Consider the following 16,840-nt stretch of genomic DNA (forward strand, 5'->3'; position numbering starts at 1 on the left):
AGCATATGCCTAAAGGTATGGAAAAATCATTAACATGGAGGTATTTAAGAACATACTTGTGAATGGAAGACGAGAAGCATGTCTGGCTGATTTGGCAAATGATCTTTGAACCTTTGATCCACAAAAAGAAGTTTGTTGGTGATGATAATGGTTGTTTGGCCCTCAATCCCTCCTTGAAGATTACCACAATCTCTCTTCCTTCCTTCTCCAATAGCAAAAAAACCAAAATGGGCAAGGAAAACCCAAAACTTACTTCAAAACCCTGTGGGCTTGCCACTTGGCGATTTTTTATATCGTGGCACAAATTTTCCCCCAAAATCATGATTTTTTCAAAGTTGGAAAAATCACGATTTTTGGGCGCAGGAGGCAGAAAAAATCACTGATTTAACGGAAAATCGTGATTTTTTGCTGATGTTATCAAACACTGCTGATAACCATAGCTGTTGCTGAGAAAAACACTTAAAAGAATTTCCTCAAAAGTTCTCCATTCTCATTTTGAAACTTCTCTAAACAACAACAAATCATCAACTAAAAGAAGATGCATTAAGCTTGCATCATCTGCCACTCTTATCCACTTAATGGCTCATTCAAGTCTTGCTGAGATGATCAACCTGCCCAAAGCTTCTGTTACTGACAGGCTAAGTCACCAGGTTCGTGTTTGAATTCGAGTTCGGCGACCATGAAATTCGAATAAAGTTCGGCAACTAAAATTTTGTCAATAAAGTTCGACATATAGAAATTCGAAAAATATCTGTTGCATGGGTTCCTGAACCCAGGGGTGGGGTTCTCGAACCCATCCCGGGTTCTCGTCCCCAAGTACCGGATTCGGGTTCGGGTGCTTCTGAGAAGAACCCATAAGAACCGGGTTCTTCTATGAAGAACCAGGTTCTTCATTAAAAAAAATTGGGTTCTTTTGTCTTGACGGGTACAGAGAACCCTGATGATGGGTACTTGGAATGCCAAAATCAGGTTCTTTTGGGTTCTTTGGGGTTCTTTTAGTTTTTATATTTTATTTTTTAATTAATTTAATGGGCTTCCCCTAATATTCTAGGTAGCTAGTTCTTCATCTTGCGAGAGGAATTGGAGTACTTATGCCTTTATCCATTTAGTAAAGAGAAATATGTTGGGCTCAAAGAAGGCAGAGAACTTAGTGTACGTTCATAGCACACTTCGTCTCATATCTCGAAAAGACCCTGGATACGAGGGTCCTTTCAAGGGATGGGACCAATACACAAACGATGCTATGTGTGTGGACGAGGAGATACAACCAGATGGCCTTATTGAGCTACTTCCAATTGCTATGGATGAGCAAGAGCCTCAAGATGAGAGTGATCCCTACTTGGAGAGCATGCTAACTGAAGATCTGAGTGATGTTGATGACATCGCTTGAGGAAGCCATTGTTCACTATTAGATATTTTTATTTTAGTATTTTAAAATTTCCTAGTTCTTGTTTGGAGATGCCTTAAGACAAATTTTGAATGTAGTATGACAATGGACATATATCATGATTCTTATTAATATGTAAACTCCAATTTGCACTTGATATCAAACTAGAAATTTTGAAATTTCATTGTGAATGTTCAATGTTCAATGATGTGCATGTTTAAATATTTAAAGTTTAAATCATAAATATTTTAATTTTCTTGTTTAAAGTTGAAAATATACAAATTCATATATATTATAATTTATAAAATATATATATATATATATATACCCTCAACGAACCCACGCACCCTGTTTCGAAAAATGGCGTACCCGTCCCCGTCCCCTCTCTTGTACCCGTCCCCGAACCCACGTTTCCTGGCAACATAGAAAAATATATATATATATATATATATATAAAATCAATTTAAAGTCAAATTCAAATAAATTTTTGGCTTAGCAAGAGAACAGAGGCTAGAAAAGTTGAGCATTTTCAAAAGGATTGTTGGCATAACAGTTTAGAATTTTCATATGACAGTGATGTATATATATATATATATATATATATATATAATCAATTTAAAGTCAAATTCAAATAAATTTTTGGCTTAGCAAGAGAACAGAGGCTAGAAAAGTTGAGCATTTTCAAAAGGATTGTTGGCATAACAGTTTAGAATTTTCATATGACAGTGATGTAGTATAATAGTATTCTTCTTATGAAATCATAAAACAACTAAATTGAACAATGACTTAGCTTGTATCAACTTCTTCAATACTGCCAAATGGTACATCTGGATAAAATTAGAAATAGATTCCCTTTGCTTTACCGTTTTCTGTACATATGAGTTATGCATATAGAAGTGTATCTTAATTAAAAATAAAGAGCCACAACTTCTTAAGGTCCGCCACTTTTCAAAAATCATGTAACATTGGGGCTTACAATTTGGTTCCACCTTATCCAGTAATAATAAACCAGGAGAAACGCGTTAAATGTTTTGGAACATAAAAATAGGTCCACAATGTGTCCAAATTTCTCAACTATTACTTTCACTTAATTGATTTAATATTTTTTTTAATAAACGTGAAGTTACTAAGGTGGATAGGAACCGGCCGTGTATTTGGTCAATGTAGGGTATGAAAAATAAAATATTTTTAAAACTCAAACGGCATACCATCCCCTATGTTTATTATCAAGAAAAAGAGTTTACAGTGAAATTGAGTTTATAAATACGTGAGAGAAGTAAGGACCGTCGCCTCAACCGCCGGCAACTGTCACAGAAATGTAAAACATATTAAATATTGAAATTAAACCCGCCATCTAAATCATATGCCACGTTGAGGGACACGTCATCTTATTTCAAACGTAACGTTGAGACAATGAAACCCTCCGGCGAAGTTGCGATTAGCAAACAATGAAACCCGCGCAATGAAACCCGGCAAACAATGAAGCCCGGCAAACAATGAAACCCGGCAAACAATGAAACCCGTAGACTGTTCATTTGGTAAAACGCGCGTAAAAAACGAACTTCAACGAATTTTTTTCAACCCTAAACGAATTTTTTCGAACCGCAAACGAACTTCAACGATTTTATTCGCCAAAAAATTCGAATTCGTCATTAAGTTTGAGTTTGCCGAATTTAAATTCGGCGAACTCGAACGATTAAATTCGTTTTCCTTTCAAATTCGGCGAATTTCAAACCTCAACGATTTTGTTCGCCGAATCTGGTGACTTAGCTGACAGGAACAGAAAGGGAGAAAGTGGACACCCTTGACACATACCATGTGATGCCTTAAAGAGTCTTGATGGAGACCCATTCACTAGAACAATATAATTTGCCGAAAATATATGACTCATAATCTAGTTAACCACGTGCAGATCAAGTACAATCTGTAACAAAACCAAATGCAGGAATGTCCAGTTTACTCTGTCATATTCCTTTGCTAGATCAATCTTCATGATGACTGCAGGTAGTTTTTAACTTTATGGAGTGTAATCCCTCCTGACCAGAGCCAATAACGTCTAAAATGCCTATTAAATAGGAAGCCAAATTGCTCCTTTGAGATGCACTCTGATAACACCTTCTTCAATTGGCAAGCTATGATTTCAGCAATTAGTTTATAGATCAAATTGCACAGGTATATAGGCCTGAAATCCCCAAAGGAAGAAGGATGGGAATTTTTGGGAATTAATTCAAATGTAGCACTAACTGCCCCAGAGATTCTTCCCATCCGATGGGACTCTTCCACTACTCTGACCAAACATGCTCCTGAAAGATCAGAAAAGCCCAGGTAGAACTCCACTTGTCCACCCATCTGGGCCTTGACATTTTGAATCTGAGCAACACCTCCAACCTGCTCGCTTGCTTCAGGATCAAAGAAAGGATGAATAACCTCACAATCTGCATTTGATCGACATATCTATTCACAGTTTCTTTAAACAAGTTTTCAAAGTAAGCTACTGTAACGAACAATGCTCGTATACTCAGAGGAATGCTTTGATACCAATGTAACGAACAAAGTTCGTATACTCAGAGGAATGTTCTGATACCAATGTAACGACCAATGTTCGTATACTGAGAAGTTAAATACTCCAGAAGATTTGGAATATGAAGGTCTGCATTGAAGATACAAGAATATATATTAAAATGTATGAATGAGAATGATGTTACAAATGAGAGTGACGGCCTGCTTATATACCCTAGGCAGGTGTCCCTTTATGAACGGTCATGTCCTTAGGGACATACCTCTTCATTAACTAATTACTAATTAATCATTATTTATGATGTGTTATTATTATTTATATTTACATTATTTATATCTATGTTTTATTCTTAACAACTACCCGTGCCTCTGACAAACCATTAAATGATTTAATTTTAGAACAATTCTGACTTTCTAGATCCCAAATAGTATTTACAACTCTTCTGTGTTCTGCAAATTTATGGAAGAATATTGAATTGCTATCTCCTTCTTTTAGTGTCTCTGCTCCTTAAATGCAATGACATTTCCTCAATCACGAGCAATCGAGCCTTCTGCTCTTCCAAACCTCTTAGCTCTCCAGTTCTGACTCTGAGGAAACTCCAGAACTGTTGCTCAAGTACATCCTTTCAACCTTTCTTTTCCGACCTGAGAAGAGCTGCCCTGTTGTCATTCCTTTGAATCCTGTACCACTCAAACAACCAGTTGCTTTATTCTCTTCAGATTTTCCACAAAATAGGACATAGCAGATTCTGCCAGGTTTGGATTAAATGGTCCCCAATTCACCTGCACAATCCTTCGGAATTCCTCTTCCTGGAGCCAAGCATAGTTGGACTTGAAAGGCCCTGGTGGCTTGACAGACCCTGGGTCAATCTGAAACAGAACTGGATTATGATCTGAAACTTCTTCTAGACCGATCCAAGATCTCTATTGATCAAACCTTTCCTTCAAAGATTTCGATGAGAAAAAAGTATGCAGTCTTTTAGATATACCTGCTGAACCAGCCCCGCCATTTCTTCACACTGGAGCACTAAATGCTTTATTTTAATGTCCTTTGCACCTGTTCAATGTAGGATCCTCTTTCTTTTAATCAAAGCCAAGATTCAAATTTAATCAACGTTGAGGTTCAAATTTAATCAATCTTTGATTGAAAATATTGAATTTTGAAAATTTTGTTTCTGTGCTTGAACATCTCAGTATTTCCTCAGATACTTGGCTTTAGTTCAGCAAGGTTACAGTGAAAATATGATTCTTCTAATAAGAATTTTGGGAGCATGTTTTCCAGGTGGTAAGAGAGCACTATCTCCGAGATGATATATACTGTGGAGCTCTTATGTGCGAAGCATGTGATCTATCGACTGCCCGCATTAGTCAGTCAGCCTCTCTTGTATTGATTCTTGACACCAATGTAGTACTCAATCAGGTATTTTCCCTTGCAAATTCCACTTGATGTTAATTAATCTGTAATTTACTAATTTATAATGTCAGTTTTTCATAATGTGTTTTTATAGCTCTCTGGTGGGGGAGACCTACATTTAAATTGTTATTTGTGAATCTGATAATTTTATTCTGTTTAATTTATGACAAACTGGCCTAACAGATTGACCTCCTGGAGAACACGGTCATCAATGATGTGGTTGTTCTTTCAGTTGTACTCGAAGAAGTAAAAAATAAGAACATGTCTGTATATAACAGGGTTCGCACGCTTTGCAGTGATCCAACACGGCATTATTTTGTCTTTGCAAATGAACATCACAAGTAAGTATTTTATATTTCTTGCCACTGAAAAACTTGATTTTTATTCATTCACAATAATTAGTTGATGATTTCTTAGTTGACTAGAGAAAATATGGGGCATCTAGTCTGGACTAATAAAAGCACCCATAAAGAAATCTTAAGTAAATATAAGAAGCCATTATTCAAGAAATTATGTTAATGGAACATAGTTAAGAGCTTTAGACAGGGCATTTCTTCTTCAGTTGGATGCCTTCCATGCCACCATTCACTAATTTTTACCTTTCCAAAAACCAAAGTATATATACCTAGAGCTAAATCTGAAAAAGGTGCAAATGTAAAATTATAGCATTTTAGTCATGTAAACAGTATACCTATGGATGGGTTAACTCTTGTTAAATTTGCCCCAAGCTAACTCTTGTCTACCATCTAGATATTTTTCTTCTTCTCTAGTTAAATAGTAGAAGACTGATTGTGATTCTTTTATATGATCAGGGATACTTATGTGAAAGCAATGGTTGGCGAGAGCCCTAATGATCGAAACGACAGAGGTAGGGTTATCTGCCTATTGGGTTTTTGGCTCTAGCAAATGATTGGTCACGCAGGCTTTGCGTGTATTGATATATATATGGTTTTTGAAATTTGAAACTATTGCACTCTTTTGCCATTGACCTTTGCCTGTCTCCTCTTTTTCTTTTTCTTTTCTTTAACATTTCTGTATTAATACATCATTATATTCTTGGATTTTGTTTATTTCTTGTTCCTCTGGTTTTGAATTATAGGAGTCAAAGTACTATCAGAATATATGACAGTTAGCCTCTTAGGAACCCTCAAGAAGTTGCTCTCATTGACTCAACACAAGAGTATAATGCAAAAGGTGACATCATTCAACAGGTCTTTGATGACTCTGTACAACTTTAGTCCATTCATTTTGCACTAGGAGTTGCTGCTCACTTTCTTAGTTTCTAAAACCCAGCTGCTAATTTAATAAAAATTGTGAAATAAAGAAACTGAAATCTGAACTTCAAACACTTTTACTAAATATGTCGAGTTTTCTGACAAATAATAATAACAGAAAAATAATTTCTCGAAGACACAAGCACACAATAACCAATACACCAGAAATTACCTAGGAAACCCCAACTGTGGAAAACCTGCCAACTTGTGTGTTCTATTATTATTCTCAGCAAAAGTATCAAAAATTGATTACATATACTGGGAAAAATTCCCCTTCAATTCGCTGATTCACAACACAGTGATCTGTGCTCATCTAACCAACTTGGCCTCCTTACATGCGCAGCAGTTACAGACTAGTGCATATGTGTTACAAGCTGAATCGACCCCTCTATGCAAGCTAACTTGGCCCTCAAAGAGAAACATGCTGGCTGAAGTAAATCTGAGGCACTTCAACCTCTCTTCTCTGCGCTAATGAGCTGATCTAGAAAATCTCCTTTGCTGAGCCGAACACACAAACCTCTAGTGCATAATCTAATTAGCGAAGTCTGCACCCTTCTCCTTTTATAAAATCGAACTGACCCTTCAACTCCACGAATGGCTGAGATTAAACCTCCATGGACGATTGAGATCAAGTTACTTTTTGACTATAGGAAAATTAGAATTTTCCTAAATCAAAATTAAGAAAAAATAAAACTACGCCTTAACTTCACTTGTGGGTCCCTTTGCCAAATTTAGTGCACTTTTAAATTTAGCAGAACCCTTCCATCTCTAACTTCAATTAACACTCCCTCTTAGAGAGGAAGGTGTTCTGTACTACACCCAATTTATCTCTGAAGTAGACGAATCTGCCTCTTTCCAATGCCTTGGTCAAGATATCTGCTGTCTGCTCCTTTGTAGGTAAGCACTGAAGTCTGACTTTAACCCTCTGAACACAATCTCTGATATGATGGTACTTGATCTCGATGTGTTTGGAGTGGTCATGAAACATTGGATTTTCAGAGAGCTTGATGCAACTCTGATTATCACAGTTTATGACCGTGGGCTCCAACCTTTGACTGAACAACCCGACAAGTAGCTTCCTCAACCAAATAGCCTCGCAAGTTGCCAAGTTGGCAACCATGTACTCAACCTAAGTTGAGATCAGTGCCATTGATCCCTGCTTCTCGCTAAACCATGAAACAACTGCTGAGTCGCTGACCCAACACTGAAAGCACAACCTGAAGTGCTCTTCTTGTTTGCAGAATCCCCTACCTAATCTGCATCTGTGAATCCCTGAAGACTCACTCCATCAACTTTCCTGTACAAGAACCCATAATCTATTATGCCCTTGAGATACCTCAACACGTGTTTAGCAGCAACCCAATGCACTTTGGTAAGCTCGACCATGAACTGGCTCAACTGGTTAATTGCAAAACAAATGTTTGGTCATGTGTTCATAAGATACATCAATGGTCCTATGAGTTGCCTATAGAGAGTGGGATCCACTCGCTCACCTCTGGTAGCATCCACCTTCCTCTAGTTTGTGACTAGAGGCATGGTCATGGGCTTGCAATCTTGCATGTGGAATCTCTTGAGAATATCCTGCGTGTACGTGTCCTGTCCCAAGAATATCTCCCCATTATCCTGCCAAACGTCCAACCCAAAGAAATAGTGCATAAGCCCTATATCCTTCATCCCAGACTCCTCTGCAAGATCTCTCTTGCAGTCATAGATGAGCTCCTTGTCCCCTGTCAATATAGTACAGGGTAGGGTCAGGGTTCAGCTTCACTATTGGTGAAGTCCAATCTGAGAAGGTAGTTGTCTATCTGGGCATGCCATGCCCTTGGTGCTTACTTGAGCCCATAAAGAACTCTCTTCAGCTTGCACACATGTGTGTCTTTGTTGAAAGTCTCAAACCCCTGAGGCTACTCAACATGTATCTCTTCCTTAATAACTTCGTTAAGGAAGTTGATCTTCACATCCATTTGGTAGATATTCCACCTCATCTGTGTTGCAATCGCCAGAATAGTCCTAATGGACAAATATCGGGCCACTGGTGCGAATGTCTCATCATAGTCTTGTTGATTTTTGTACCATTGGATGTGTTCTAGCCACGAAATTTTGTAGAGAGGCTAGAATACATGTACTCTCCAAAACCCAGAAATTGTTTTTGGAAATTCCACCCAGAAGTGTCTCAATTAGATTATTAACCAATTTTTTAGTTATTTCCTAAGTCTAAACTTAGGGAATATGGTTAATTAATCACTATTAATTGAGATGTGGTGAGAATCACCTAGAAACTTACACAGATCGACAGGGAATTAATCTCGGTCATCAATTATGTTTTAAGCTTGGCAGTTGGTGCTTTAACAGAAGATTATAAGAAGAAGTCGATGGGTAGATAGAGAACACACCAAGGTAGATACTTAGTTGCTCAAGCAGATCAATTTTCTCAGCGGCTGAATTTTGGCAAGAGAAAATCGAGTCAGAGAGTGAGTTGCAGGTGGGAGAGAGAGGGCATCAACAATAGTCTGAGAGTGCAAGACAAATCTGGAAGGGATAGCATAAAGGAGGGACTTGGTTCATCGACGCAGAGAAGTGATGCAGGGTGTACGCAGTCACTGTGCAGAGGGTGACTTAGTGAGAACAACGAAAGGGCAGAAGGTCCTCTTCGGGGTCAGAAAAACGCTGTGGAGTGTGAGAAATTCATTAGTAAATTTCTCTCAGTGATTCTTCCTCTATTTTGGCTATCCATATCTTGTACATAAATTATTGTTGAAGATTAATAAAAGAAACCCTCATCTGCTGCACCGATTTTCCCACATTGGGTTTTTCCGGGGACAATTGTCCAAAAATAACTGTGTCATTGTGGTTATATATGTGCTAGTATTTTCCTTGTATTTACTTTCTGTAGAAATTTATTTGTGAAGGCTGCAGTGTATGTATTTCGATATTTGCCGTAGAAAACTGCAAATAATTTGTTTAAGTAATTTAACAAATAGGAGAAAAATTATGAGTTGCTGCAGTAGGATTCAAGATCACTGAATTTTCACAAGTCTATACCTTTGACCTGAGAGAACTCTTTGGCCACAAATCCAACCTTACACTTTTCCACACTCCCATAAGTTGCACTCTTGATCTTGTACACCTAATGTGAACCGACCACTGACTTGCCAATTGGTCTTGGCACAATCTCCCAGAAATCATCTTGCATGATAGAGTAATATTCCTCCACCATGGCTTCTTGCCATACCTGTTGATAGGCTACCTCCTTGTAACAAGAAGGTTCTGAGTGTATCATGGTATCACCTCAGTCATAAGTGCCATGTACTCGGTATATCTCTGTTGCTGTTTACTTTGTCTGAATGTGGAGCTGGGCACTCCAACTCTCCCCTGAGCCTCCCTAATCAACTGATCTACCCATTTGGATTGTCCTTTCCCTGCATTGCCAGTCACTTGCTGAGTGGGTTCCCCTAACTCTACTCTCTCCTCCTATTCCTATGCTTTCTCCTCAACTGCGTGCTGGTTGGCTTGCCCAACACTGGCTAGGATGAAGCTTGGGAAACTGGATGAGCCTCCTACTTGGGAACCCGCTGCTTCTCGTGTGCTGCACCCTACTAATGCTCCAAGGACTTCCTGAAAACCCTTTCTTCCTCGAACTTCACATCATGTCTGATCACTGCCTTAATGAGTGCTGGAATATATGTCTCGCTGTAGCCCACGAAAATTCCCTTCTCTGCTGTGGGCTCCACTTCCTTCCAGTTATCAGAAGACACATGGCAGTAAACAAGGCTGCAAAAGATTCATAGGTGGGACATGTCAGGCTTCTTGCCTGTGAAGGCCTCCTCTGGTGAAACTCTACCTAGCACCTTGTGGGGACTCTTGTTTTGTAAAAAGATTGCAATTTTGCGTGCCTTTGCCCAAAGAAACATAGGTAGCACCTGGTCATGCAACATAGCCTTGGCCGCTCCAATAATACATCGGTTATTGCGCCCAACCACCCCATTCAGATGAGGATTATGAGGTGCGGTGAGCTCTCTCCTGATGCCCTCCTTGGTACATAAATCTCTAAAGGCATTGGAGATGTACTCCCAACCATTATCTGATGTCAATGCATTGATCCTCCTAAGATTTTGGTTCTCCACCAAGGCCTTGAACTCCACAAACTTCGAGAAGACCTGATCTTTCTTCTTCATGATGAAGATCCAAGTCTTTCTTGAATGGTCATCAATGAAGGTGACATAATGTTTGTATTCCATCAGGGATGGAGAGGAAAATGGTCCACATACATTCGAATGTACCAGTTCCAAGATGCCCTTGGCCTTGGTGTCTTTGTTGGAAAAGGATGTCTTGTTATAATTGCCAAGTTTGCAACCCTTGCACACGTCATGGTGTATAGTGGCAACCTTGTGGCAATCTCCCTCAAAATCTTCAGTGCTCCATGGTATAAGTCACTGATACGCCTATGCTAAAGCTCCCCAAGGTCACATGTATGCATACTGATCTCTTTGCTGCTCAAGGCCACTTCTATCTCAAACTGTAATTTGTAGAGGTTCTTCACCCTCACTCCAATCTACTTCATGGCTCCAAAATTTAAGGGCTTGAGGAAAGCCTTTCCTTCGCTGAAGATAACCTCATAACCTTTGTTTTCCAAGGTTGAGGCTGAAACAAGATTGTTCTTCAACCCTCGAACATAGATGACATCTCTAAGGTAGAGAGGATTCTCGAACTCCCTCTTAAACTTGATAGTGCCCACGCCTTGGGCTACGTACCTACCATCATCTCCCATCTCTATATGAAATTGCATATCCTTCTCTGTCTACTGGCTAAAATATTCCTTGTTCCCGATCATATGACAAGATGCTCCATTGTCAATATACCACACGCTGCTGACCATTGAGCTTGCCATGCAAGCCTCCTCAAATTGAGAAGTAAACTCCTCCATCTCTGCTGATGCTGCCATGTGATCCTTCTTGGATCCCTTCTTCTTGTGGAATAGTGCCCAAACCGATGACAAGAGAAACACTTCACTTTATTGAGATCATTCTTCTTTTTGCCTCTTGAATTGGACTCAACCCCTCCTGGATTTTTCTTGCCCTTGGCCTTGCTTCCTTTGCCAACTAGGGCAAAGCTTTCCTCTTTCTCAGTCTTCGCATGAGGTCGAGATTTAGCTTGCTTTTGTATCTCCTCTTGCATGCAATCATGTAGAATTTTTCTACAAATCAACTAGCTCTGATACCATGTAGAAATTCCCACCTGTAGTCACCTGATAATGCAATATACTAAAGCCAAATACTTGATCTACTTCTACAACCAATTTAGCGGAAGATTAATCGAATATGAGCAAGATCAATTGAACACATATAACTGATAAGGAGAAATCAATCACACATAACACAAAAGAAATAACTAGGGGAAAGCCTCAGCCTAAAACCCCAACTCTGTATTATCATACAAGTGGAAATATGTTTAGTATTACAAAAAGAATTAGCTCAAAAGCTATCCTGCTCTCTCTGCAATACCTCTGCTGCTCATAAACAGTCAAAGGCCTCTATCAAACCTTCTCCTCTGCCCTCCAAGGCTCCTATTTCTTTGCGCAATTTTCCTTGGGGTCCAGTGAAGCCACATGTGTGAATTGGCCTCTTCACACACTCACTAACCTCTGATCTAACTGCGCAATCCTGAAGGAGATAAATCCTTCTCCATGGACGAGCTTCCTTTATAGGAAAAAATCATCCAACTGATAGTACACTGTCCCTCCTCTGATCTCCATTGGGTCTCTGTCTGAACTGACATGCATGAGTTATTCATGAGAGAATATTCGGTTATCTAAAGAACAACAGTTATATCCAAGCACGCATTAACTAACTGAACTTACATTAATTTAAACAAACTGTTTAAATCAATCTGACTGGACTTGACTTAGTTAACTGAGCCAACTAATTACTACTCAAATTAGAACTCATCCTTATCTCTTTAACTGATGGATAAATTCCTCAATTAATAGAGAAACTGTTGCATGTCTTCACATAAACTTCATGTTTGATTTTTCACAACTAATTAATTCATGGTGAATTAATTAATTTATTTTCAAACAGCGGTTAAGTTCAAATTCGAATTTTACTTCCTATGTTTAGTCCAGGGACTGACTAAAATAGGAATCCATACTGAACTGTTAAAAATAGAATGCTATTTTTAGCACTTCCATTTTTCATTCCTTGTTGCTCAATCTAGCATTGGTACCCAAATTGCTATTTATAGCAGTGCTATTTTTAGCACTTCTATTTTTAGCATTTCTTGTTGCCATTTTCAACAAACCACTCCATAACCGCTCCCAATCTGGAAGGTTTTCTCTGCCTCTCCTTGCATCAATGAAGTTTTCCCATGAGTTGGGAAAGCTAAATAGTACAAAACTGACAAGGTTTTCGTCCGAGATTGTCTCCCAAACCTCGACTAACTCGTCCTTCACCTTGGTGAATCCTGTTAGGTAAGAAATCACGAACTTAGACTTAGTCATCTTCATATTTCAGAGTTTATCTTTGAGTACCAACTTCCTGGCCTCACTCGTACATTGGTACAACTCTAAGATAGTTGTTCACATAGCTTGAATTCTCTTCTTCCTAGAAAGGTGAGGTATGATGGGATCCTTGACTCCTTCAAGGATTATTCGTCTGGCCTTTGTGTCCTTCTTGTTATGTTAGGCCAGTTGCTGAGGATCTGCCAGGGCGGCTAGTGGTCTCTCCACAAATTCCCAAATTGTTGTTTCTTTATGGCACTCAAGAATCTTGTTTGAGTCTAAGATCATGATCACAAACACACTCAAATGCCACAACGCTTCTACTTTGCACATCGAAAAATACATATATTAATGAATCAACTAGTCCACATGACAATTTTTAAATTTTTTCACCCACTACATGTTATATTACAAAGCTTTAATACAACAGTCTTAGGGTTCCCATACCAGGGATCATGGCCTTTACATACAACCTTGATACAAGGACACAACTAGGGCTTGGTGTTAATTACTATGACTACCAATCTACCCTGAACAAAGTACATTTGACCTTCTTGTTGATGGGGTGCACTACAACCCTTTTAGTCCACGTACCTTGAACACAGCTGGTGGGTCCTCGTGCCTCCCAATCTGCTGATCATTGCAATTACATCTTCAATTGTCCAACCTGCCACTATCAATGATCGCATCTCCTTTTGTGTCACTAAACTTTGGCTCACTAATCTGCCCACTAGCAGCGCTCTTGCTCCACTAAGAAGTCTGCTCATTGGGTCTTCTGGATCTGCTCTATTATCAACGATGTCTCCTTTCATCAACTGAACTAGGGTTCCCATAAGTCCGCTTCCTAACAGTCCATGGCTCCTTTCACGAACACTGTACTTAAGGTCTTCTACTCACTGTTTACTGCATACGAGAATCACTGTTCACAACTTTGTTTGTGAACATAAATTAGTTGCCTTCTCACAGTGTTTTAGCTGCTCCAATATCACTATCATAAGAACTTCCAAATCTGCCAACTTTTCAACCTTTTAGAATGTTGATCCTAGGGCATCATCAATCTGCCTTCATACTGTGACATATCAATCCTCTTGTCATTCTTCTTAGGGCATGCAAATTTGCCCACACACAACCAACACTTTGACTGATCTAGGGTTTGGAATTCTAAACTCTTATCAGTCCTCTAACTGTCACTTAGTTGACTGAACTACAGTTTCTTCATGTTGCGTCCTAACAGTGATTTGATTCCTCCAAAATCACTGTTCTTGATCACCAAACTTTTTGTTGTTCAAACCTATGAACATACCTCCAAAACCATCACTTTCTCTTCTCTTCAAGGCTGCCTCTACACATCTGTCCACTACTCATCTCTGTTCACTGGGTGACATACTTCAACCCTCTTTCACACTATACACAACTCTTCATGTCTACGACCCTAATCATAGATGCTCCGCACACTAGGGCGCCATCTTCTAAGGGTTACAACTCACTGTTGATGCACAAAATCTTGGTACTTGTGGGACAAAACATTAGGACAAACCTTGCGCAGAAGAAGAAGCACTAACCTAGGGCATATTCACCTCTGTCCTAAATTATTCATGACAGATCTTTTCCTCATCCACTTAAGTTCTAATCTTGCCTTGATCTTGCCTTGTGATGGCCCTATTCCACATGCCACATCAACCTTCTCTTTGTCCTAAAACTCGCACTCCTGTACACAGTTCTTAGCCTCCCTAATCTTCAGATCAAAACCACAAAGATATGCCCACAAATATGCGGCCTTATCACAAGGTTAAGGTTTTATCTCTAAAGGTCTCGACCCTCTCTCTTGCACAAAATCCAGCGCATACATAACTGACTTTAGGGTAGAGATTTAAGGGCTTGTTAACCACAGAAGAAGCCCTAACTAGCACTCGGCCTTTACACAGAAATATACGTCCTCTTCATGCACAAATTTGACCTCCTTGAGGGCCGAGTGTCACATAGAAACTTCTCCACAAATCTGAGCAACTTTGGCCTCCTTTCCAGATTTGGATTAGACTACCCATGCTCCCACTCGTCCTCCTTTAAGGCTCTACGGCTCTTGAGGTACTTAGACCTCCATCTAGGGCAACATCACATGAGATAAGCCATCTAGGATGTGTTCAAATGAGTCGCAACTCTTGCCTTCTTATAGTTTCTCATGAGGGTATATGTTAGCCCTCAAATGGTGTCTTTTCAAGCCCAAGTTGACTTGAAGTTTCTAGATAAACCCCAACTATCATTAGACAAGGGTTTTCTTCCATTTAATTTCGCCATCACATTGTTGCCTTAGGTCACCCTTGGGCCATTAAGGTTGCTCCACTTGCAACAATGAATAAGCAATAATTTTTCCTCTTGATTTCGTGCCCACACCTTGGGTGCAAAACCCCATCGCTTGGGTTCTTCACACACAAAACCCTTTTGTGGTCTAGCTTCACAAGCCCTACCTTTAGAGATGTGAAGTACCTCCCAAGCTACACAAATCAACACAAACTCCTTGCTCCTCCATGACTATACAATCCTCTCCTTCCAAGAATAGAAATTCAAGGCCTCATCAAGGCAGTCCTCAAATCTCAAATCTAAATATGCTATTACGCTTGTTCGTTTTGCTCATAAATCCTTGCGCAGAGCCTGCTAGGAGAAAACCCTTGTACAGATTATGCTTTGGTCACGAAGACAGAAACCCTAGTGCAACCCTAAAGTGAGCTGTGTACCCTTTCTTGTGTCTTTCACTTGTGGAGCTGGGTGAAATGGCCCCATCATGCAAGATGTGTTTCTTGATATTTTGAATTGTATCACTGGCAAATCTTAGTGGATCTTGATGGATCTGTATCCGAATCTGGTTCGGAACCACAGATCCAGGTTTCGTGAACCTACCACCCGCGGAACTAGTAACATAGCTTCTAATGTTTCTCGATTTAGCTAGAAGTTGATGTCTTTTTCTAATTGGAAGTATCTGAAGTGGCTATTTGAAGATGAATGCAAATTGATGTCGGTTTGAAGATGATCATACATTGAGTCACCCTTATGGCTTTGACTCTGGGATTTTGGCTACAACTCTAGCTCTGGTTCTAACTTAGGCTTGAGACCCTCATTTTGGCTGTGGCTTAGGATCACTTATACATGCTTGACTAATAGGGCTTCAAAATCTAAAGTTTGACTATCAATCACTGATATATTGCCCCTCCCCCCCACTATACACAAGGTGAAAAGATGAAAATCTTTCCATAATTCGCAAGGATGAGGATGAAAAATTATGACCCTCCATGAAGCCAACTTGAGAGGGGTTTAGGTTTTCACTATAAATGCACCCACTTACAATTCAATACAAGTAGCTAAGGCCAAAGGTCCCACATGTTGGAAACACTGAGGGGGTGAATCAATATTTGATATCCCAATCAGTAAATTATTATTTTTTAGAGCATTAACAATAAGCAAAACATCAACACATCAAAAGAACAGTGCACAAGAGCTTTTTTAGGTGGAAACTCTTCCGGGAGAAAAACCACTGAACGCTTTTCTAATATTTTGCGAGTACAAATGTTTCAACTCCAACTGAAAATGGAAGCCCCAACTCCCTAGTACTCTAGAAAAACATTCAAGTTTATCAGGCAGCTGCAACTCCTGAAGGATGCTCCTACACCTTGATTTTACCAGCTCCTACGGGAAGGACTTTCCTACGCCTTGCAAGCTCCAACCACCTTGCCACCCTGAAGTGTTTACAAGCTCCAACT

The 16,840-nt window shown here is 39.5% G+C and overlaps 1 protein-coding gene across 2 annotated transcripts in view; it reads left to right on the forward strand.

The window, feature by feature from the left end:
• Positions 1 to 16,840, forward strand: part of EMB2763 (ribonuclease II family protein) — a 253,929-nt gene that overhangs the window by 56,610 nt on the left and 180,479 nt on the right. For both annotated transcript variants that reach the window (XM_089406033.1, XM_089406032.1), the window contains exons 3-5: positions 5,187 to 5,324; positions 5,502 to 5,659; positions 6,131 to 6,186. In XM_089406033.1, the coding sequence (XP_089262159.1) occupies positions 5,187 to 5,324; positions 5,502 to 5,659; positions 6,131 to 6,186 (352 nt within the window). The remainder of the gene's footprint in view (positions 1 to 5,186; positions 5,325 to 5,501; positions 5,660 to 6,130; positions 6,187 to 16,840) is intronic.

The sequence above is a fragment of the Pinus tabuliformis genome, chromosome 2_2 (assembly GCF_031772625.1).
Source record: "Pinus tabuliformis cultivar Carrire ecotype Pingquan chromosome 2_2, CPIR1, whole genome shotgun sequence".
NCBI classification, from domain to species: domain Eukaryota; kingdom Viridiplantae; phylum Streptophyta; class Pinopsida; order Pinales; family Pinaceae; genus Pinus; species Pinus tabuliformis.